Source organism: Cricetulus griseus, chromosome 4 (genome assembly GCF_003668045.3).
Source record: "Cricetulus griseus strain 17A/GY chromosome 4, alternate assembly CriGri-PICRH-1.0, whole genome shotgun sequence".
NCBI lineage: Eukaryota > Metazoa > Chordata > Mammalia > Rodentia > Cricetidae > Cricetulus > Cricetulus griseus.
This window is the reverse complement of record NC_048597.1, coordinates 65,914,073-65,935,870: the sequence shown is the minus strand read 5'-3', so window position 1 is coordinate 65,935,870 and position 21,798 is coordinate 65,914,073. Positions and strand designations below refer to the sequence as shown.

At 43.8% G+C, this 21,798-nt stretch overlaps 1 protein-coding gene and 1 non-coding gene across 2 annotated transcripts; one reads left to right on the top strand and one right to left on the bottom strand.

Annotated features, from left to right (window-relative positions):
- The first annotated feature begins 1,387 nt into the window (after positions 1-1,387).
- On the top strand, positions 1,388-14,156 carry Fetub (fetuin B). The gene is made up of 8 exons (XM_027412990.2): positions 1,388-1,431; positions 4,487-4,724; positions 5,033-5,143; positions 6,772-6,859; positions 9,013-9,176; positions 9,855-9,953; positions 12,379-12,483; positions 13,779-14,156. Exons 1-8 carry the CDS (start codon positions 1,388-1,390, stop codon positions 14,154-14,156), a joined length of 1,227 nt encoding a protein of 408 aa, XP_027268791.2.
- Positions 3,723-3,829, bottom strand: LOC113835435. Its single transcript, XR_003484980.1, has one exon. It is a non-coding gene; the product is annotated as a U6 spliceosomal RNA (small nuclear RNA).
- Positions 14,157-21,798: the final 7,642 nt, after the last annotated feature.

Here is a 21,798-nt window from a genome sequence, read left to right as displayed (position 1 = left end):
GCAAGGGCAACTAGTCTGGCCTCTTCCCCATGCCACCCCTGCCAGGGCTCCCGTAAGCTGTTAGGCTCAGGTGTATTAGAACCTACAGCTGAATGGCAGTAAACAAGCTCCATCCTACTGACAGCAGTGAGCAGCAGCCACTGGAGATGGAATGGCATTCAGTGCACAGAGAGGCAGGCGCTACCCCATCGGAGCTAAAGGGCTCTTAGCAATTGCATGGTTGGAAGCCCCACACAGATGAGGAAGCTGGGCTTAAGAAGGGTTTTACCACTAGCCTGGCTCTTGCAGACAAGAGCTAAAGCAGCTGCCTCATCAAAGCCCAGCCTCCCATTCGGTCATGACATTTTTTAGAATCTTTGCATCTGCCCTTCATTAAAGTTGTTCCAGTGGCCTTCACCTGAATGTATTGAGTACATTTTCTCAGGCCTCAGATGCACTAGCAGAGAGAACCCCATAAACCTGGGCCCACAGCTGACTAAAACTGAGTCTCTCTTGAACCCCAGAATTTGAATATCTGATTTTTGAATCGATAAAGGAAAAACTTCAACACTTTTAAATTTTAAAAAAACATTTTTTTTTAATTCATCGATTTATGAGCCCAGGATTGTGAGAGGGTAAACTTGTAAAATAAAGTTGCAGACACAAGAGAAGCAAAATGAATTTTTATTGGTTGGAGTACCTGCCTAGCATTAGCTGTTGTTTTCTAGTCTCAGGGTTTACCCTTGGCTTTGTTTTGTTTTTAGGGATTTAAATTCCAAAGCCTAATGGCCTCCCAATTTGTGTTGCTGTTTTAAAAGTAACTATTTCTGGTTTCAATGCCCATTTTCTCATGTTATTCCCATTTGAAAGCACAACCATGAGCCAATTTCTAAAGAGTTGTGATCTTCGGATTTGGGTTTGTAAGTCATTTTTTTTACTAACAACTTGTTTATTAAAAAAAAAAAAATAGTGGGCTCTGCTAATGCCTATCCATCCTGTGCTGCTGTCCCAGAATCCCACTCACCATGCTGGAGACTGGGACATCCACTGGGGACAGGCTTCTTGCTGTGTCATGCTGCAGCCGAAGGTATCACAAACTCACTCACCTGACATGGACATTTTCCACTCACGAGGACAGACCCCGTGAGACTTAATCTCTCTTCAAAGGTACCACTTTTCCACTGGTTTCAATAGGTGATTGCTTTTCCAACCTCTGAACCTTGGGGACGTGCTCAAGCCACGTCAGCCTTAACTACTTCTTGGTTCCAAACAGCCTAACTCAATTCCTGGCATTGTGCAATTGCTTAATAAGAACGTGTGAGTTACAGGTAGCAGTATTACGCAACGTCTAGCAATGTGCCAGCCAATGTTCTAGCCTTCTGCACGAATGATTTCTGATTCAGGAGTCATGATTAACACATTTGACAGATTGGGCAGCCAGGCTTTCAGCAGGTAAGTGGCTTCGCTGCCTCGGTGGGTTGGTAACTGAAAGAGTGTAGTTCAGCCAGTGCTCTAATCACCAGTGATATGAAAAAAAGATACTTTTACATTTATTTGTTTGTTTGTTTTCGTGCATGGGGAGTGATGCAGGTGCCACATGCATGCTCACTTGTGGAGGTCAGAGAACAACTTTTGGAAGTCACTTCTCTCCTTTTACCATGAGGGTCCCAGGAATTGAACTCAGGACATTGGGCTTGGCAGCAAGCACCTTTACTGGCTGAGCCATCTCACCAGACTTGATGAAAAATGCTAAAAGAGAAGGCTCCTATGCTGGTTCTTGCCTTGATTTAGTCAGGAGTTTCACCCTTTTCTCACCTGGTTGGTGGCTAAGTTGTCTTTACAGTTTTCAGTGAGTGTTTGTACCACCACTAAGTTAGTGAGCAAATTTCATTACCCATTGCCTGTGGGTGGCTATCAAATGAAAGAAACAATCTGTTTTCTGCTCTACTATGATACAATTAAATTTATCATAGTAAATTTAAATTTAAGTCATTTATTAAATTTATCATAAAATTAAATTTTTCTTAGTAACAGTAATGTTAGTTAAAAAAAAGCATGTCAGGTATTATATTTAGGTTTAGTATGAGATCAAAGTTTTAAGTCAATTGAGATACTTTGGCAGCACTGACAGCTTTTCTTTTGCTTGGTTCACTATTGTCAGCCACAGTTTACCACATGTCGGGTTTCCATCCAGACCAGAAGGACATTTATTTCCATTTACTTGGAAGATCTGACTTACAGTTAAAATCTTTGGTCCCTCTCACCAGGTTCTCACGAAAAGGCCTCATAGACTGGAAATCCTTCTGTATGAACACAGACATTTCCAAAATGTATCTGTGGATTAAAAGTAAACACTATTCAGAAATGCTCCTGGGTGCTCTGGTAGCTGTAGGGAACTGTGTTTGAAATAGTGTTGACCCCCGAAGCTTTGGAGTCTTTGAGATACTCTGTGTATTGAGGGCCTGCCACATGGGTGCAGGTGGGCACAGCCATACCTCCATCTGTCTGAACACAGAATGCCTGGACAGAGGTGATAGGGGCTGAGGGGTTGCTCAGCTTAGGGAATGCTTGCAGAGTCAGCCTAATCTGCAGGCTCCCTTCTTGACTCAGGTCTTTGCTTTCAGGGTAGCTTCTGTGGTGTGTGTGTGTGTGTGTGTGTGTGTGTGTGTGTGTGTGTGTGTGTGTGTGTGTGTGCATGTGCATGCATGTGCGATAGAAACATTTTTAAAAAGTGGCCTGTGGGATAATAGTAGCTGCTGCAAGTCCTGTTTGGAAACCCTGTGTATAATTCCCATTTTTTTTTGTAACTGTCAGTGCAGGAGACATTTGACTCTTGTGTTTGTATCTCCTTTTTATGATTGCTCTACCGACCCGTGTCTTTTTGAGGAGGGATGAAAAAGAGATTTGAAATGAAAATGTTTAGAAACTGAAAAAAAAAAAAAAGTGGCCTGTGGATGTAGCTCAGCAGTAGAATGCATGTCTGATATAAGTGAGGCCCTGTGTTTGACTCTTGACATCACACACTCATGAAGTGTGTGTGTGTGTGTGTGTGTGTGTGTGTGTGTGTGTGTGTGTGTGATGTATGGTAGTGGACACCTGTAATCCCAGAAACTTGAGGGTAAAAAGTTCCAGGCCAGACTGGGGAACTTAGAGCAGCCCTGTCTCAAAACAAAAATCCCTGTGATGGTGTGCAATGAAAGAGAAGTTTCTGTGTATTGAGTGTATGTGAGACTTAGTCCTAGAGGAAAAGAAGTTTGAAGGATACTCGTTTTTGTAGCCAGGAATGGTGGTATGCACCTTTAATCCCAGCAGTTGGGAGTCAGAGCAGGAGGATTACAAATTCAAAGCCACCTTCAGCTGCATAGCAAGTTCTAGGCCCTGTCAAAACAATAAAAATAAATTGCTTTTTATATCATCCTAATAAGTCTAACCTCCCTGGGCTCTAAATGGAAGCTAAAAAAGAGAGGCAAGAATCATGGCCAGCCAGGTGGGGGTGGCATACACCTTTAATCCTAGCACTCAGGATGCAGAGGCAGGAAGATCTCTGTGAGTTTGAGGCCAGCCTGGTCTAAAAGAGTTCCAAGACAGTCAGAGCTATTATGTAGAGAAACCCTGTTTCCAAAAACAAACAAAAAACAAAAAATAAAAGAGAATTATGGTCAGTCTCTATGGCCAGCTCTCTCTATGGCCGGCTCTCTCTCTCTCTCTCTCTCTCTCTCTCTCTCTCTCTCTCTCTCTCTCTCTCTCTCTCTCTCAGCTTCACAAATTTGCATGTCATTCTTGCATAGGGACCATGCTAATCTTCTCTGTATTGTTCCAATGTTAGTGTATGTGCTGCCAAAGTGAGAACCAGGTTTTTGTCTCTTAATGAATTTACTTGTCAGTGCACAAAAGGAAGACTAGATCTGCAGTGTGATGGGAAAACTGTTAGGCTCTCTTCAGCTTTTTTTCCCTTAAATACAATTTTGAGATGAGGCACAAGATTTTCCTGACTGATACAGGTGCTAGAAAGGGAAATTTTTGAATTGTGCTTATCTTCAGTTCCAGTCAGATGAGACTCTCATCTGGTGGGAGGTGAGCTGGGAAGACCGAAGCTTCTGTGCTGCTGCTCAAGTAACAGTATGGACATGAGGCCATCTGCAGGGAAGGTGGGATGAGGTGCTAGGCCCCATGTTGCAAATAGAGACCGGGACAGAAGCCAGGTCTCCCAAGTCATGATCAAATATCTGTGGTAATTACTGGGAAAAGGTTAGGAAACTTAGAGCTATTTACATGCATACAAGAATGGCATGCTCCAGGTCTAAGGTTAGAACATTGACAAATCCTATCTAAAATATTGACGCAGAACATGCCCTGTGTGGACCAAGGTGATGTTAGGACATAGTGTTTCAAGTCACATTCAGCCATTCTGATTGCAATTATAAAACTGCTCAAGTCAGTCTTGAGGCCCACAACAGTGCCCAGCCTGGCATCTGTACACATTGACCCCACCTTGGTTCCCCCACAGGATGGCTCTGCTCAGACTTCTGGTGTTCTGCACCCTGGCTGCATGCTGTGTGGCTCGTTCTCCTCCGGCACCACCCCTTCCCCCTCTTCCCCCCGCCCTACTTCTGGATCCTTTGAGCTGTAATGACTCCCAAGTGCTGGCAGTTGCAGGCTTTGCCCTGCAGAACATCAACAGAGACCAAAAGGACGGCTACATGTTGAGCCTTTCTCGAGTGCATGATGCTTGGGAGCACTACCAGGCAAGTGACAGCCTTTGGGGCAGCATTTGGTCAAGAGCAGAGACCAGCCAGGGGTGGCAAGTCAGGGCTACTTGTCAGCAGGTGCTTTCCAGTTTGGAAACACAGTGCTCTACCATTGTCAGCAGGTGTTCTAGACACTCTTGCTTCCCCTAAGCAGTAGGGCTAATGGTGATCCACTCTGGGTTTCAGCAGCGTAAAAGGCATTGCTATACACATGCTTTGTCTCACCCAGAAAGAGGCTATTTGTCTGGTTGTTCTGAGATTGTTTCATGTGGGGTGGGGTATTTATTTCTCCAACCCTACCACAGGAGGACATGGGATCCCTGTTCTACCTCACACTGGATGTCTTAGAGACTGGCTGCCACGTGCTCAGCAAGAAGGCACAGAAGGATTGCGGCCCGAGGACTTTGCATGAGTCAGTAAGTCCTTGGGGGCAGGTGCCTGTTCCATGTCTGCCATCTGTTCATGTCTTTCTTACCTCCCAGCCAAAGGCCCGTGTGCTTAGTCTAATATAGAGACAGGACCAAGGTTAGTCAGGAAGGGAGGCTCCTATGATGTCCTACTGGGGTCTTACTGACTGGACTTCAAAAGGTACCCCAAATTGTTTTCTACCCTAAGATCCTTCAGCAGCCACTGAGCTGAGAGAGAGAGAGAGAGAGAGAGAGAGAGAGAGAGAGAGAGAGAGAGAGAGAGAGATTTCTGGTATGTAAATAAGGCAGACAGCAGCAGTTAATGGAGGATGGCTTGTTTATTTTGCTTGATTTTGTTTTAATGAATATTAATATGAGGTTTTCATATAGGAAAGGGGGTGACTTGCAGTGTGGGCATCACCAGGGGTCTTCTAGGAGAACCTTCTGAAGTATAGAACTAAAGGGTCTCAGAATTCATCCCTTCTTCTTTGTGAAATAATTTTATTCTTCTACCTGTATGGGTAACCACATCCATGCAGTGCCCACAGCAACCATAAGGTGGCATAAGAAACACCCCCCCATCCCCAAAGCGACCCCTTCCTTCTCTCCCCCCCCACCCCCAGCTGGAGTTTCAGATGGCTGTGAGTCACCTTATATGGATGCTGTGAACCAAACTCCAGTTCCCTAGATGAGTAACAAGTGTCTTAACCACTAAACCATCTCTCTGGCCTTGAGCTCATCTTTTCAAAGATGGCCACTGACAAGACTTAAAACCAAGGGAGTTAGTTTTCACCTTACTCTCAGTGATTCTGGGATCTCTTCCATGCATGGACACAGACTACCATAGAATACAAGATGGGATCTTCAGTTGTTTGAATCAACTTTTTGATCAAGACTACCTTTCCTCATTATTTGACCAAACATGCCAACCTGTGCCTGATTTTGAAAAACAAAGTCTGTATGTCCTCTTGTTAGAGTTGGTTCAGTGACACAGGACTGCACAGAGAGGTATATGCATGCCCAGTAGCACTCAGAACACCCACAGAGGTGTATGCTCGCTCAGGAGTATACAGGACACCACATAGAGGTGTATGCTTGCTCAGGGGCACATGGGTTAGGAGTTTATTTCTTGTGTAATTTCAAACTTAAATTTCCAGGGGATTTTATTATGTAATCTCAAACTTGAAGCTCCTGACCAGGAGGGTTTATCCTGGGAATGATTTGGAGACCTTGCTTCCTGCTGTGCTTCTCTCTGACCTTGCCACCTCCAACTGTGGCTCCCTAGTCCCCAGGCTCACTGGCATGAGGCTGTCAAATGACCAAGGATGGAGAAAGAAAACATGCAGACAGTGGCAGTGAGGTGTGGCAATGGAAAACTGTTTCCTCTCCATTCCTAAGTTACAAGGATCCATACCTAAATGCGAAGAGGCTGGGAAGGTGGCTGTGCCTCAGGAAAAGGCAACAGTCTGATGACAAACAGCAGTTCTTCCCACCCCCAAACCACAGACCTTGATTTTAAGTTTCTCGTTACATTAAAACAAAATTCTACTTGGCATGGGAGGGTGGAGGTGGGGGGGGGATGTGTTAATTTCATGGTTCTCAGCATCATGCCATCAAGTGTATTTGTTTTTTTCTAGGTTTATGGTCAATGCAAAGCAATGTTTCACATTAACAGGCCAAGAAGAGTTCTCTATCTACTTGCTTATAACTGTACTCTTCGCCCAGGTGAGAGTCAAGAGGGTTCGGTACCTTTTAATAATAAAAGATAGGGGGGGAGGCATTTAACTAAGGCTTTGTCAAGTTGGCATGCAATATCTCCTCCCTTACTCTGTGTTCTCCATGGCACCCATTGCTCGGTCCTCCAGAACTGCCTTCCTGCCTGCATTCACTATGTTCTCCTCCTAAATCATTATCAAGAGCCAGGATATACTTCCAATCCTAAATTTTCAATCTCCTCCGAGTGTCACAGTACCAACAGCTGATTCCAGGTTCCTTTCTGTCTATGCCATTGACCTCCTGTCACCCTCGCAAAGGATATGTCACTCATACGAACACACATCACATGGATCCATTTCTGCAGTTGCCTGAGCCTCTCCCTCCACTGATTATGCCCTTGCTGACCTCTGCCTGGTAACTCAAACCCCTTCTTTAAGGAATGTCCCAGTGCTGCTTTCATGATGCCAAAGGAATGTTGCTTTCCCACTGTACAGTTTCTCCACTTTGGCTAAAACACTCAAAGTACAGAACATGCATGGCCTTATTTTATAGTCTTACACCATCTATCATATGGGATGCACATCCCTCGCCCCCAGCTAAAGACTTCCTAGCCTATACCAAATTTAAAAAGTCAATACCGTTGCTGAATAACAGGCAAGAATAAGGCCAAGATGAATGGACAATTGAAATAAATGGGTTCATTCCTCTTGTACAAGAGAAGGTGGTGGAAAAGCGGGAGTCCATTGCATGGGAAGGCGGAAAGTGTCCACTTAACAGACACGTGCATGCACTCTCCCCATGAATCTTGTCAAAGTGTAGACTCTGATTCCATGGGCCTGTCGGGGCCTGAGGGCCTGAGTTTCTAACAAACTCCAGATGGCCACGATGCTGCTGCTGCTTCCTTGGGGTAAGGAAGCCCTGGAGCAAACACTGTACAAGCCACAGCTTACAGTGTGAACACAGGACCAGTCTGAAATAAATCAGAGGACAACTGAAAAGAGTGCCAGTAATTTCATAGGTATGGGGACTTGCTATGAGGCACCAGTGGCAAGCTGTGGACATGGCTCTCCCACCATCTTCCTCCATTCCCTAACATCCATTAGTTAAGACAGTAGATTTTCTCTGAAAACACTCCAAGGCAAATTCTCTGCCTTGATGAGTGTACATTTGCCAGCTCCATCTCTTCCCAAAGAGACTGTTACTGTACTGATGGCATCATGGTGTGGCCAGTTTTACTTTCTGACTTATTTGCATTTCTAAACAAAGGTGGTATGTTCCTACCATTGTGACATGGATTTTACAGTGAGTATCATATACAGGATTCTCTGTATAGTCACTATGTGATAGATTTTATTCTTGGCATTAAGGATCACAGAGAAGTAAGTCATGTCAGTAATGAAACACCAACCTTACAAAGGCCCTTGTTTATCTGAGCAGTAAAGAGAAAGGACATTGAATTAGGGAGGGGACTGATGTGTCCACTGTTTTGGCATTGAAATACAATGTTGTCATCTACAAAGTTCATATGTAAGAACTGAGTAATTGAGTTGCAAGTTTTTTCATAATGTTTTAAGTATGTTTACCATTTCATGCTGGGCCATGTTCATTGTTCTCTTTGACTCTGTGTACCCCACAGGTTGTTGGTTGGGCATGCCCTGTGTGCTTCTGAACACATTCCTATAGCAAATAAGTCCATTAGAGGTGAAGACTATCTTCCTTTGATCTCTTTTTGACTACAAAAGTAATAGTGTTCAGAAACTGGACATTAGCTCAGGTCTGGAGTGTTGAGCATGCATGAAGCCCTGCTTTGATGCTAGCACTACAAAAGCCAAGCACAAGGGTACATGCCTGCAAGCCTAGCCCTGGCAAGAAGACCAGGAGTTAAAGGGCCCCTTTGATTGCACAGGCCAGCCTGGGGTACATGAGACCTTATTTCAAAAAGGAAGGGAGGGAGGCAAAGATAAAGAAAGAATACTACCCTGCTAACTATCATACTGCCAACAACTAAGTGCTTTCTCAAAAAATCGTCTTTCTCACTGCCTCCTTGCCAACACTGGGTATTATCAGTTTAGTTTGTTCTGCCTGGGTTATATATAGTTGTATGATTATGACTCTTATTAGGACTGAAAATTAATAATATTTTAAAAACTTCTCATCAATAGTTTCTCAAAGAAAGATTCAATCCATGTGTCCTGACTGCCCCTTCCCCGTTGACTTGTCGGCCCCCAGTGTTCTGGAAGCTGCCACGGAGTCACTTGCAAAGTTCAACAGAGAGAACCCCTCGAAACAGTACTCACTTGTTAAAGTCACCAGGGCTACTACCCAGGTAAAACTAAAATGCCCGGGTCTGTTATGCAGACTATAGCTGCAGGTCTTAGGTTGGGAGGAGGCTACCTAGGACTTCTGTCTGCTTAGGCCCTGAGGTCCTTTCTCTCCAGTCCCATCTCTAGCACATCTGTGTGTATTCAGTCATGTTACAGCTTCCACTTTTCTTTGCAATTTGTACAAGTATCAGGTGCCTTGATTTCATTTCTCCAACCTTAAAGCAAGAAAAACAGATTCATAGTCTCATGGGGGGGGGCATAAATGCGCTGCTTTCTGATGGATTATGAACCATTTAGCAAGACAACTTTTGCTTCATTAAGACCTTGGGTAGGTGTTGAGTTTTCTGAGTTATGGATTAAGAGGCTCATTTATATTTCAATTGTGTTGTTATCTCTCTTACATAAACACATATAAGACAAATCTCCACAAGGAAAAATAAGCTAAGAGAAGATGTTAGGGCATCCTTCACATCCTTAACAGGGAAGGGCACTGATTTATATTTTCTAAAGAGCAAAATTACTGACATGGCTTGGTACCCGTGAGAACTTTTAGGAACAGTGTGTTGTTTGTGTGTTGACCATGCCTCACTCTGTTGACAGTTCTATACAAGGAAGGTTGCCAATCCTGACTTTTCCCTGGAGTAATACTTTTTAATGTCTTAACTCTTATTTCACAACAGTGGGTGGTTGGCCCTGCTTACTCTGTGGATTTTTTGATCAAAGAGTCACCATGTACTGAATCCCAGGCTAGCTGTTCACTTCAGTCCTCCGACTCGGCGGTGAGTGTTCCTGGCTGTGGTAAAATCTGCATGCGTTCACAGATCACCAGTATTTGTTGGGCACAGATTACATTGAGGGTGGCACAGAACACAGGATGCTTCTCCATGCCTCAGATAATTAGAGACTGGCCAGGTCTTAGAGAGTCTCAGTTAGAGACTCAGTGATAGGATTTTCATCATCATTGTAATAAAATTTCAAAGAAAAGAAAAATCACAGGAGGACATGGAATACAGCACGGTGTTCCATTCTTTGGATCACTCTTCACGAAAGAAAGGCTAAGTAAAATAAAGATTAGAGTACCCCAAAACTATTGGAAATATAATGGGAGATGTCATTCAGCATGGCGTGTTGGAGCACAATTGGGCAAAGCTGTATTGAGTGCTCTATTGCGATACAGTTCATGTACAATAAGATTCACCCTCTTAAGGCAGTTAACTCCATTTTTGTAGTATATTCACAGACCTGTGCCACCATAACCACTTCATAATTTTTGAGTATTATAATTCACTCTCAAAAGAAACCCATCTCCATGAAATCAGTCCCCATTGCTGCCCTCTAAAGCTCCGGGAAACTGTGAATCTGATTTCTGTCTCAATGGCTTTGTCCACTTAGACAGTTCATACAAATGGAATCAGAGTGGGGGAGAAGTATTTATTTTAAAAGGAAACTGAAACAATTAACTCCATCAGACTAGCCAGTGGGTAGTGACACTAAGGTACAGACACCACAGTCCCCTCCACTCGAGTGCAGCACCAGGAAGTCCACACATTTAAATAATGAAGAAAAGTCTAGCTAGTGTGGAGTAGCCAGCTGTTCTAGCCAGAGGAACCTGCAGTTTCTCTGGAAAGTTCTCCTAGAGCTCCTGACCATGGAGATGAAAGCAAAAGGGAAGACTGGGGTGCCATGTTACGTTAATGATTTTCCCACCTTGAAGAATTTCTGGTTTTTTCTTCATGTGACCTGGAGAAGGATATAATGTTCAGACAACCAGTTCAGATGTAATTTGGTAACTTTTATTTGGATATGCCCAAGAGCTCTTTTTTGGAGTTTGAGGCAGAATTTTATTATAATAGTTCACTTATCATTGAAAATGAACATATTCTATGATCTTAAAATAATTCTTCTAAGGTCTCTTGTTACTTTGCTATTGCTGTGATAAGACACCATGACGAAGGAAACATATAGAAGACCGAGTTTATTTGGGGATTACAATTTCAGAGGGTTAGCATCCACGGCCATCATGGTAGGGAGCATGGCAAAAAGCAGGTAGGCATTGTCCTGGAAGCTGAAGAGCTTGCATCTTGATCCACAAGTAGGAGGCAGACAGAACTAACTGGAAATGGTCTAGGTGTTTGAAACCTCATAGTCCACCCTCAGTGGCACACCTCCCAATCCTTCCCAAAGAGTTCCACCAACTGGGGCCCAAGGATTCAAATAGATAAGCATATAGGAGACATTCTCATTCAAACTGCCACATAAAGATTTACTCTAAGGAAAAAACTAGAGATACATGAAAAAAATAGTTTCAATGTTTAAAAAAATTACATTAAATCTAGTTGTTTGACAAGAGACTTTATTAAATGAAGAGAAATACTAGGTAGCCATAGCCATCATAAAGATAATCATCAAAACAAACAACAACAACAAAGAAAAACATAGAAGATTGTCCAGTGCCATACAAAGATTTTTATAATATATTGCTCAGTGACAAAATAGTTATAAAATATCATATGTAATATGATCTAACTGCTTAGAAGAAAAATATGCATGAGTAGGGAAAAGATTAGAAGAAAATGTCAAAGGTTTGCAGGCAATGAGAACCATTTATGGAGTTACAGGTCGTGGCTCTTTATTTATGTAGTTCTAAATAATTTATTATCTTTATTTTTTTTGAGACAGGGTTTTTCTGTGTAGCTCTGTAAACCAAGCTGGCCTTGAACTCACAAAGATCTGCCTGCCTCTGCCTCCTGAGTGCTGGGATTAAAGGTGTGTGACACCACCACCCGGCTTTACCTTTATCATTTTCTAAAAGTAGTTTTATTTTCAAATAGACAGAAACTGAAGGAGCTGAGAGTGTTTTTGCCTGAGAAGACAAAACTTCATTTGGAGCACATTAAGGGTTCCTGTAAAGAGGAAACAACCAACCTTCCTAATTGAGCCAATAGCAGACCCAGGCAATGGACAGTGCATAATGACAGACCCAGGGCCAGGCAGTGAGCAAGGTGTAGGCACAGGAAGAACTTCGTAAAAAACCACTGTTCCCAAGCTGCACCTGGTTGTTTTTAGGTAATTCAGAGGGAACTGGCTGAGTCATGCCCTCTTTCAAGGCAGGAGCAGGAAAACGTGGTGCAGCTGTGTGTCTACACAGCAGAAAGCAGGGGCTCTGCTCACCGGTGACTTAATACTCACATGTCTTTCTTTTAGCCTGTCGGCTTTTGCCATGGTTCTATGGTTCAAGGATCAGTTCAAGTACCAGCTCTGATTCGAAAAAAGAGTGTCTCTGTGACTTGTGAGTTTTTCGAATCTCAGGTATTTATCTCTCTTTTTTTAAATAGTATTATTAGTGTGTGTTTGCAAATGTAGTATATGAGCACATGGCAACTTGGTGGTTTGTTCTCTCCTTCACCTTCACGTGGGTTCTGGGGCCTGGGACTCAGGCCACTGGGCTTGCAGGAGTGTGGCTTTCCCCAATTGAGCCTCTCATCCTAACCCCGTGATTTCCAATGGAATCAGACCATCTATCTCTAGGGGCCTATTCCCCACCTACTTTTGGTTTTCTCAAGATCCAGGGTCACTTTACTTAGGCCATCTAAGCCCATACCTAAAAGAGAGAAGATTATCCTGCTATTTTAGTCACAGTGTGGCCCTGTAGAATAAAGGAAAACACTCAGAAACAGTGAACTACAAACTTGCCTAGCTCAAGCCTTCAAGGTGCTAAATTCAGTATCTCAGAGCTACCTCTCTCATCTCAGGGAGGCTCACTTCCATGAAAACGTCCAATCCCTAGTATTTATTATGGGGTAGCCTGATCCGACCAGTCAGGCTGCCTGGCCTTCATCCCTGCTCTGCCCCTACAAGCTGTGTGGCCACAGGCACCCACCTTCTGTGTCTGGGTCTTGCTACCCTCATCGCCTGCTGGTTCTGATTCCTAAGGTGGACCCACCTTAGAGAGGACTGGGATGAAGGGTGTCATACCAGGACTGGCACAAAACAAACAATAAAAGAGGCCATTTGCTGCCACACCTGGGAGTAAAGGGGAATCTGAATAAATCCTTAAGCCCCTCTGAACCACTGCTCTGAAAGGAAACAGCAGTTTCTGCAGGCCTTGGTTCCACTTGGCCACTTAACGTGTTTTTTCATGAATCTTTGTATTAGGAGGCCCAGCCCTGTAGCTTCTCAAACTGTTGGTCATGACCCCTTGGCCCTGAGGGGTGGTGGTGGTGATGAATGACCTTTTCATGGGGGTGGTCTAAGACCATCAGCAAACAGATATCTGCAGAATGATTCATATCAGTAGCAAAATTGCAGTTATGAAGTAGCAATGAAAGTAATTTTATGGTCAGGGTTCACCACACATGACAAACTGTATTAAGGAAAGGGTCTCAGCATTAGGAAGCTTGAGAACCGCTGCGGCTGTAGCTGGTTTCTGTAAGCATCCAGAACCTGTAATCCCAGCACTCAGAAGACTTGAGGCAAGGGAGGAAGATTTCCAGTCTAGGCTATCCACGTCTAAGACCTCATTACAAATGCGCAGCCACAAAACTGCTTTGCCTGGAGCTGGCATTCCCTGTAGAATTCCGAATTTGAAAACACTGTTGTTTCAGGCTCAGGTTCCTGGAGATGATAACACTGCTGCTACCCAGGAGTCTAAGAAACTCCCCACGGCGGACGAGGCCCCTCAGAAAAACACCGCCCCCACCAACTCCCCCTCCAAAACTGCTCCAAGAGGATCCGTTCAGCACCTGCCTGACCTGGATGTTGAGAAGCCCGAAGACTCCAAGGAAAAGAGTCCCGTGGAAGCCTTTCCCGTGCAGCTGGATCTAACCACGAATCCCCAGGGGGACACGCTGGATGTTTCCTTCCTCTACCTGGGGCCCGAGGAAAAGAAGCTGGTGGTGCTGCCATTCCCGGGAACGGAACGGCGCTCCACCGAGTGCCCCGGGCCAGCAGAGGGAACCAACCCTCTTATCCTCCCACCCTGAGAATCACAAACAGGGCTTCCCATAAGATGTGGTCCCCTGCACCAGATGAGAGGTGGTGGGAATGGGAAGGAGACAGACGATCAAATGTAGAAAGGCTAATAAAGTGAACCCTCCTATTTGCATCTTGATCTCAGTGTGTGACTGGAAATGGAAATGAGACTAAATCCCCACTCTGGGCCACACTGGTCTTGTTCTGTATGCTGGGGGGTATCCTGTACAAACTGCTCAGACTCCAACTGCCTTTTGGTTTCTCCCTATTTTAATCTTTTAAAGATCTTTACTCATGCAGAACCGACATGATACACATAAGCCAGAATAGCTGTAATATCACTAGATGATTTCACTTAACCGGTCTATTGTAACACATGGAGCACTGCTCTCCTAAATGCTCTTTGTATATAGCTTGTGACTATGATTTCAGTTTCTGGTAACTTTTTGTCTGGGTTGTTTTTATTTTATTTTTAATGATAAAAGGGCAATGTTGTTAGATGAGGTACTTTAGATACCCTCCAGCTTTCTTTTTAAAACTTTTTTTTTTTTTTTTTTTTTTTTTTTGTTTTTCGAGACAGGGTTTCTCTGTGTAGCTTTGGAGCCTATCCTGGCACTCGCTCTGGAGACCAGGCTGGCCTCGAACTCACAGAAGTCCGCATGCCTCTACCTCCTGAGTGCTGGGATTAAAGGCATGTGCCACCAACGCCGGCTTAAAAGTTATTTTAAAATATTTTGTAGAGTATATTTTAATCATATTGCTTCCATTCTTGAACTCCTCCCAAATTCATGTTCTTTCTTGTTCTTGAAAAGGGAGTGGGGGGGTGAGACACAGACACACATAAAGCCAATCTTTCCCCTAAAGGCTCAAAACAAACAAACAAAAACAACAAAACCACGGAGTCTATTATGCTGAGCATGGGGCCTGCCCTAGAATGCGGTTGATATACCCAGTGTTGCTCCATTGAAGAAAATGGATTTTCCCTCTAGAAGCAGGTATCATCAATGGCAAATTGCTTCTTGGTCAGGGGTGACCACATCCCCTTCTCTGTGCTAGAATTTCATCTGGCTTGAGCATATGCAGGTCTATATGCTGCCAGTCCGTGAGATCACATGTGAATTAGTCCTGTTAAATCTGGAAAATGCTGTGTCCTTGGAGTCATCCACCACCTCTGGCTCTTACAATCTTTCCACCTCCTGTTCCACAAAGATCCCCGAGCCGTAAGTTTGATAAAGTCATCCTATTAAGGGTTTTGTTTTAGTTAGGGTTTCTATTGCTGTGAAGAGAAAACATGACCACAGTCCCTTTTATAAGGGAGAATATTTAATTGAGGTGGCAGCTTACAGTTTCAGAGATTTAGTCCATTATCATCATGACCGGGAGCGTGGTGGCGTGCAGGCTGTCATGTTGCTGGAGAAGGAGCTAAGAGTTCTGCATCTTGATCTAGAGGCAGCAGGAAGTGAACTAAGACATTGGGCATGGTTTGAACATATGTGAATCCTCAAAGCCCACCTCCACAGTGACACACTTCCTCAAACAAGGCCACACCTACTTCAACAAGGCCACACCTCCTAATAGTGCCACTCCTTTCGGGGGGCCATTTTCTTTTAAACCACTACAGACACAGGCTTTCTTCACATTGTTCAATTTGTGGGTCTGGGTGTTAACTACCATCTACTACTAAAATAAGCTTCCCTGATGAAGGCTGAGCAATACTCTGATCTGTGGTTACAGTAATGTGTCATTTGGATACATTTTGTTGCTATGTTCATTTAGCAGAATAATAGTAATAGTTTTCCCCTGGAAACCATGACTTATCTAGTCTCAGGTTCTTGGCTTTATTAACATATTGGGTATGGGTTTGTTCCATCACTTAGAACAAGACTTGGATCCACACAAGAAGTAGGTGGTTACTCCCAACAACACCTGTGCCATTATTGCATCAGTGGGTATATCTTGCAGGTAAGTTGCTATTTTGTAGCTATGAGGGACTACTAATTAATTTTCTTCTCCAGTAGTGTGCAGAACACCTTGTAGAACCAGACCAGAAGGCTGGTCACTAGGAGGAAAGCTTCTAGTTGAGCACCCACTCAGTTTCTCCATAGGTAACATAAAAACTGTTTTGTTTCTTAGTTTGCTGAATTGTTTCTTTACATTTCTCTTAAAGCAATTACTTTGAACTCTTTGTCAAGCAGCTCATATCTCTACATTTTTTATGGTAGATTTCTGGTGCTTTCTCTCAGAATGGAAAAAAAAATAAAAAGGAAAGGAGAAGACATGATGCTGCTAGGTGTGGCGGAGGAGAAAGTTTATTATAGATACGTGGAAGAGCATAGTCAGAGGTGGGGATATCTGGGAGAGTCCAGAGTGGACATGACCAGACTGAGCTGGGCCATATGGGAGAGGAAGAAAAGAAGAGAGAAAGGGGAACCATGTGCAGCAGCTAGGAGGTCAAAGATCCAAAAAGGGGCGAGTAACCAAAATGTCTGGATTACATAGGGAAGAGCCTCTGGGGGAAGGGCAGCCCAGCCCCTGGGCTGCAGAGTTCAGGGTAGAAGGCGGGTTTTGTGAGCCATATGCTATAACAGGTAGGGGCTGAGGACGCTGGGAGAATCTAGAGGCCAGGTCTGCTTTGATATGTTAAATAGGCACCTCAGCTGTTTGTCCCAGGTTTGAAAGTTAACACTTTCCATGACTGTATTTGAACAATGTGGCATTTGTTAGTGCCTGGATGTTTGAAGAACTGTGGACTTACCATAATCACGGTAGTCACAACATCTATAGTTTCTTGGCAGGCCACCTGATTTGGTTCACAAATGAGCTTTCTGTTAGAGTTGTTGGACAGTGGGCCTGTTACTGGAGTGTGTTGGTCAGTCTGGATTCCTTTTCTCCTGTGGAAGTATTTCCATGAATGAATAATGTTGGTGTTTAGGAACGTGGGTGATCTTCAACCATCACAGATGGGAACCTCGTGGGTGCTGTATCAGGACACACTCTACCCCACCTTTCTGGTTTTGACCTCTCACTTACCATGTCAGCCAGTGTATATACTCAGCTTTACAGGTGCCATCTGTGGACGGATAAACACATCTCCCTAATCCTCTCTTTGCCTCCCCTATACTTAAAAGAACTAACTTGGGTTGTCTGAACTATTTCCAACCCTGGGCCTCTTTTTAACTACCTTCAAGGTATGGAGTCTTGACAGGGGTCCCCCTCACTGAGACAGGAAAGCATGGAAGAGAACTCTCTCTCTCTCTCTCTCTCTCTCTCTCTCTCTCTCTCTCTCTCTCTCTGTGTGTGTGTGTGTGTGTGTGTGTGTGTGTGTGTGTGTGTGTGTCCATCCTGTGCCATCCATTGGGAACACCATATACACCACTCTCCATTGCTATAGAAACCCTCAGAACAAACTTGGATAGACTTGAAGGGCCCATCATGACATTCGGTTGTGGTCTTCTTTTCTGTGTATTTAAGAAATCACGGGAAATTTTCCTTTCAGTTGGAAACATACATGTGCCCAGGCAGGCAAGATCAGTCAGGGTCTGACAAGAAGTAGAATGGCACTCAATCCAACTAAAAAGGTATCAGTGAGTATCTGTAATAACTCCCCTTAGGCTAGGAAGGAACTGACAAAATATGTTGAGGTACCGAAGAATAGCCACAATAGGAGGCCTATAGCAGCACCCCAGGCCAAGAAGGCAGGAAGAGAAGTGGCAGGCTACCCCAACCCTGTGTGGGCTGAGCTGTGGGTCCGGGGCTGCTTTGCAGGAGCAGTCTTGGTGATAGGATAGAGAACCTAAGACTCATCATTTGAATAAACACACTACCTTCTTCCTCTTTCCTTCCTCTCTTCTCTACACCTCAGTTCTTTGAACCCAAAAGCAACCAACCAGCAGGAAAGCCAGCATTCACCAATCCCTGGGAATCCTGGGACATAGGGCCAGGCAGACAAAATCAAACAGAGGTAGATCTAGGGGCAAACATAGAAAGACGATCACCAGACCCAGCAGAGGATTTTCCTAAGGGTAATCTATAAGCCACACATGTACTGAAAGGACGGTGGGAAAGGGCCTTGGGCTTTGTGACTCCTCTTACTCTGACCTCCTCCTTTTCTTGACTAAATTCTTGATGAAGTGGGCTGTTCCCATGCTTACCATTTCCCTTACCCACTATTCTTTCTTTTCTACAATCTGCTCATTGGATGCTAAGCACATCCTTAGGCTAAAGTCAAAGCACAGTGTTTATTTACATTTACTTACACCCTTTCAGTTGCTGCAAGGCTAACTTGTCTACTACTCCTCAAACTTCCTCAAACAGAAATAGTACCCCACCTCTGTGCCTCTTGCCTTGTGGACAACACCCTGTGAGACCCAAACTCAAGTTCCTCTTCTCTGCCTCACCTCTTAGATGCAGTTTCTCTAGTTTCCAGATCTTAATCTTTTTTTTTCCTCAGTCTGCAAATTCCATGTGAACAAGTCAACCAATCTCAACCTTGTCAAATAATCAGTGGTTTGCAGATTGCTAATGCTAATTGCTCTAGAACTGCAAGAGTTGAGTATTTCTAGTTATGTGGTATTACAGCTATTGCTGGACTGGTGAGATAGTTCAGTGGGGAAAGGTGATTGCTACCAATCCTGATGATTTGAGTCTGATCTTCAAGACCCACAAGGTAGGAAGAAGAGAGTCAATCCCTGAAAGTTACTCTTGGACCTCCCTGCTATTCCTGGGATTCTGGGTCACAGTGTTGGGTCTTCACAGGCCAATGGTAATGATTTAAAGCTCAGTCTTGAATACTGTACCAAATGTGTTCCTTGTATTTCTAGAACCAGCCTTGGCCTTTGGTTAACAATGTTATTTTGAACACATTAATAATACCAAGAGTCACCAATAATGCATCAGTGTTGCATTTACAGAAATAAAAGCATTTCCTCTTGGTGTCATTTAAACAAGAGTGAGCACACATTTGAATAATCTACTCTGCTTTCCCTGTATCTGGGGTAAGAGTCTGAATCTATGCCTGTCTTATCAATCTGTTGCCCCCTTATTTCTGTGTATCCCTAACAGAGAGCTTCTGTTTTGTATTTATTAAAGAGTACACACAGGGAAGGAATAAGAAGCACTTTACAGAAATCTTTAACAGAGTTTTACTAGGAATTAAGTCACTGACTCCAACTGATCCCAACTCACCCAGGCAACAAACAGTATTACAAACATCATTGTTTCTCAAGCAATATCCATACATTGCATCCAATACTTGTGAAGTATTATATAAAGCTGTTTCCAACCACAAAGACACATGCATTATTCATGGGTAAGGGGCATGTTAAAATTACAGCTATACATTAGTGTACATTGTAAAAGTTGTCTTCAGCCAGGCAGTGGTGGCACATGCCTTTAATCCCAACACTTGACCTCTGAGTTAGAGGCCATCCTCGTCTATAGAGTGAGATCCAGGACAGCCAGGCCTACACAGAGAAACCTTATCTCAAACAAACAAACAAACAAGCAAACAAACAAAGCAAACAAAAGTTGATTTAATGGGCTAGCCAAGGCAAATAAGTTTGATGGTCACACTGTTCCCTTAAAAGCACATTAAATAAACAGGCTGAGTACACAGTAAGTAGGGTAGCAGTCTTAGATCTTAAGTGACCTCAAAGTTTATTATTAACTTTGGTTGTGAGACCTACCAAGAGTGTCTGAGCATGAAGAGATATTTTCATGACATTGCATCACCACATATAGACCCCATCAATGTGTCTCTGTCTTAATTACTTTTTCGTCTTCCTTCTCAGTTTTGCAATACTTTGGAGTTACCTAGAATCTGAAAACTGCCAGTGCCCAGACCCTGATTCTAACTAAAAGGATCTGGATGCATGCACTGATATGTTTCCATTTGTTGGATATGAACCCAGGACTTCGCATGTGTTCCACAAGAGTCTACCACCCAGTAGTATCTCTATCCCCAAATTAGGACCTTTCTTAAAGTTCTGTGAGTGTGTCTAACCATTGTTGCAGATCCTCACTATAGAGATCATTTAGGAAGAGATGACATGCTGTAGAGACACTACATGCAGTAGTGAGAAGGAAACCTAGGCAAGTACTCTTGGGTTCACTTCTTTCTGAAACTATAGCCTCTGCAGGTGTTCCACACTTTGGAGGGGTCGGGTCGGCGTTGCTGTATTCATCCCTGTTCCCAGAGCTGAGCCCTTCTCCAAATAAGATAGTCACCCAATTTCTCAGCCCCTGTCCATCTCACCACTATCTTCTTTCATGGGGTTTACAGTAAGAGTCACACATAACTGGGGAAGTGCCCCTGGTTATAACACAGACACTAGTAACAGCAAGTGGCATCAGTAACTCAGCAGTTATTCCATGCACTGACTGACCTACACATAGCTTCTTATTCATTGCACAATATTGCCAAGAACTATCAGTTCATAGTTTATAAATGAAGAAACTTAAGAGTCAGGGGCTATGGTGGTTTGAATAAGAATGCCCCCCTGCCAGTGCTGAATATTTTATATCAACTCGATACAAGCTAAAATTATCTAAGAGTAGGAAACCTCAATTGAGAAAATGCCTCCAAACTGGGCTGTGGTGATGCATGTCCTTAATCCAGAACTCCAGAGGAACAGACAGGCAGATCTTTGAGTTCAAAGCCAGCCTGATCTACAGAGGGAGTTTCAGGACAGCCAGGGCTACATGGAGAAATCTTGTCTCAAAAAAAACAAAAAAAGGAAGGAAGGGAGGGAAAGAGGGAGAGAGGGGGGAAGGAAGAAAAGAAGAAAGAAGAGAAAAGAGAAGAGAAGAGAAGAGAAGGAAATGCCTTCATAAGATCAGGCTGTAGGAAGCCTGTAAGACATTTTCTTAGTGATTGATAGGGAAGGGGGTTCTATAAGAATGTAGGCTGAGCAAGCCACAGGAAGGAAGCCAGTAAGAGGCACTCCTCCATGGCCTCTGCATCAGCTCCTGCCTCCAGTTTCCTGCCCTGTTTGGGTCCCTGTCCTGATTTTCTTCAATGATGAATGCTGATGTGGAAGTGTTAGCCAAATAAACTTTCCTTCCCAAGTTGCTTTTGGCCATGGAATTTCATCACAACAATAGTAACTTCACTAAGACACCCCCATAGGCTCATGTATATTGGAATGCTTAGTCATCAGGGAGTGTCACTACTTGAGAAGGATTAGGAAGTGTGGCTTTGTTGGAGCAGGTGTGGCCTTGTTGGAGGAAGTGTGTATGACCCAGTGGTTCTCTCTTCCTGCTGCCTAAAGATGTAGAACTTTCAGCTACTTCCCCAACACCATGGGCATCTTCCAGCCTCTATGCTTCCCACCATGATGATAATGGACTAATGGCTGAACTGTAAGCCAGCCCCAAATAAATGTTTTCCTTTATAAGAGTTGCCATGGTCATGGTGTCTCTTCACAGTAATAGAACAGTGAGTAAACAGAGGAGTTCTACAGCATTACACAGGAAGAAAGTAACAGAGCCAAGGCTAGAAATCCCCATCTGATTCCATGCCCTTCAAGGGCCAGGCTGTTGAATGTGTTACTTCCTTCAGATAATACAGCCACGTTCCACAGAGGAATTTTAGTGCTGTAGTCCATAGAGGCAGCTGATAGTCGAGATCTCCAACTGAGACAGATAAAAGAAAAC